This window comes from Monoraphidium neglectum, assembly GCF_000611645.1.
Source record: "Monoraphidium neglectum strain SAG 48.87 unplaced genomic scaffold scaffold05961, whole genome shotgun sequence".
Lineage (NCBI taxonomy): Eukaryota > Viridiplantae > Chlorophyta > Chlorophyceae > Sphaeropleales > Selenastraceae > Monoraphidium > Monoraphidium neglectum.
The window spans coordinates 1-2,640 of record NW_014007672.1 but is presented as its reverse complement, the minus strand read 5'-3'; the positions used below and the strand labels follow the sequence as shown (position 1 = coordinate 2,640).

Sequence of the window (2,640 nt, the reverse complement as noted above, 5' to 3'; positions counted from 1 at the left end):
GCGCACGGCCGCGCTGCTAGCCGCCCAGCGCCGCGCCGCCGCGCTCGCCGCCGCGCTGCGCGCGGTGCGGCGGCGGGCGGGCGGCGGGTGGGCGGCGTTTGCTGTTGACGCGACGGGGCGGCCAGAGGGACTCGAAGAGGCTGGCCTCAGCTTTGACGCCCTGCTGCTCGAGGCGGCTCGCCGCATATGCAGCAACCCGGGCGCCGCCGACGGGGCCGCCGGCGCGCCCGCCGATTCGATGGACGTCGACGGCGCTGCAGCAGACGCTGAGGCGCTTGTGTCGGGCCTCTCCGCGGCGGAGCGCGACGCGCTGGCCGCAGCGCTCGCGGCGGGCCTGTCCTGCGACCCCAGCTTGAGGCGCGCGTGCGCTGAGGGCGCGGCGATGCTGGGCTTCGCGCCGGCGCTCATGCAGGCGCAGGGTGCGGGGGGCGGCGGGGAGCAGGAAGATGCAGAGGCCGCAGAGGGGGCACTGCGGGTGCCCGATTTGCTGGCCGAGCGCGCGGCCGAGAGGGCCGTTGCGCTGCTGACGGGCGCGCTGCGACGGCAGCGCGCGGCGGCGGGCGCCGCGCCGGCCGCGGCCGCGGCCGACGCGCATGCCGCCGCCGGCAGCGCGGAGGAGCGGGGGTTGCTACTGCTGGCGCCGGTCGCGCTGGCGGGCGCAGAGGCGCGGGCCATGCAGCTGCCGCTGCTCATGTTGGAGGGCCTGGCTGCGGCGGCTGATGGTGCGGCGCTCCTGGCTGACGCGACCGCATGGGGGCTGCAGCTGCTCGCAGCAGCCCATGCGGATATCGAAGAGGGAGGGGAGTCCACGCGCGGCGCCGGCGCCGCCTCCGCCACGGCGCCGCTGCGGGTCCCGCCCGCGCAACGTCGCGCGGCCGCATCGCTGCTGCCACACGCGCGCGCGCTGCTGCGCCGCGCGGAGCGCGCGTGTGCCGGCGGCGCGCTCGACCAGGCGGCGCTGCAGCAGCTGGCCTGGCTTCTGCAGGCGGTCGCCGGCGGCGCGCCGCTGCGGCGGGAGGCGGCTGCGCGGCAGCTGCTGCCGGCGCTGCTCCACGAGCTCTGGTTCCGCTGGCAGGGCGGCGCATGCGCGCTGATGGCAGTAGGCATGACCACAGGCAGCGACCGCAGCGGCGGCGCGGCGGCGGCGCAGCACGCCGCGGCGCCCGCGATCGCCGGCCCGGTTGCGCTCCACTCCGCCGGCGAGACGGCCGCAATTTTGGCGCTCCTGGACGGCGGCACGGCCGACGTGCGCACCAAGGCGGCGCGCCTGCAGCAGCTGCGCCTCGCGGCGAGGCACCTTGCGCGGCGGCCACAGGCGCTCGTTTCGCCGGGCGCCGCCGCGGCCTCGACGGCGGCGGCGGCCGTCGCAGACCCTGAGTCGCGCGCGTCTTGGCGCTGCCTGCGCGCGCTGCTGGCGCAGGTGCTGCTGGCACACACGACCAGCATGCCCTCTGCGGACGCGTCGCGGCGCCTGCGCGCGGCCGCCCTCGCGCTTGCGGCATGGCCGGAGGGCGCCGGGGCCGACGGCAGCGCCGCCGCGGCGGCGCTGCTGTCTGAGCTGGCGGCGCTGCTGGAGGGCAGCTGCCACGACACCCTGCGGGAAGCCGCCCCGCAGCTGCTGCTGCCCTGCATCGAATCGGCCCTCCTCCAGGGCGGCGGCGGCGGCGGCGGCGGCGCGTGGGAGCGGCGCCTTTCTGCGCTGGGCCGCGCGTGGGCGCTGCTGGGCGCCGCGCGGCTGCAGCTCGTCGCGCCGCCCGCGGGGGTGGACCCGGCCGGCAAGTACGGCCTCAAGCGGGACGCACTGCTGGCTTATGTGGGGGAGTGGCTGGAGCCTGAGGCGCAGGCGAGCTGCGGAGCCGGCTTCGGGGCATGTTTGTTGGATGGGCGGCGGCCGCGGAGGCCCGTGTACAGCCAGGATCCGTGCTGTGTTAGGGGTGCCTGCGCAAAGAGGAGGGGGGTGCTGCCTGGCTTTTGACGGCGTCGCCTGCGCACCCATGCTTTGTACGCTGGCAATGTCAGATTGACCAAAACTAAACCCTGGATCCCTCGCGCGCTGCGCTCTCAGGTGCAGCACATGCTGCAGCTGCTGCCCGGCGGCCCCGACGCTGCGCCCGCGCTGTCCGACGCGCTCTCCCGCCGCGCGGCCGCGCTCGGCGCCGCCGCGCGCCTCGCACCGCGCTGCGTGCCGCGGCCGGACCCGCCGCGGTACCTGGCGCTTCAGCAAGAAGTCGCCGCCTTCTGCCGCGGCCTGGGGCGTCCGCAGCGGCTGCTGGCGATCGTCGCCGCGCTCGCGCGCCCCGAGGCGGCGGCGGCTGCAGCGGCGCCGCAAGGGGCCCTCCAGGAGGCGGACATGTGGGCCGGCAGCGCGGAGGGCTGGGCGGCGCGGATGCCGGAGCAGTACCCTGGATATGAGGATATCTGCCAGCCGGTGCAGCTCGCGGTGGCGGAGGCCTGCCACGGCCTCGGGCTCATGCGCGCAGCGGCCCGCGGCGGCGGCGGCGGGGGCGCCGGCGCCGGCGCCGCGGCCGCGCTAACGGCGGGCCTGCTGTCGTTCCCGGCGCCGACGGCGCGCTCCGCTGCGCTGCTGGACACCGCCGCCGTCGGCCGCGGCGGCGCGCCGCAGGCGCTGCTGCCCGCGAG

At 78.0% G+C, this 2,640-nt stretch overlaps 1 protein-coding gene across 1 annotated transcript; it reads left to right on the top strand.

The window, feature by feature from the left end:
* Window positions 1–238: 238 nt before the first annotated feature.
* On the top strand, window positions 239–2,599 carry MNEG_16082 (hypothetical protein; the record flags this gene model as incomplete). Its single annotated transcript, XM_014035447.1, has 2 exons — window positions 239–1,813; window positions 2,066–2,599. Coding segments are annotated over 2 exons (2,109 nt in total), but the record flags the coding sequence as incomplete, so codon positions are not given.
* Window positions 2,600–2,640: the final 41 nt, after the last annotated feature.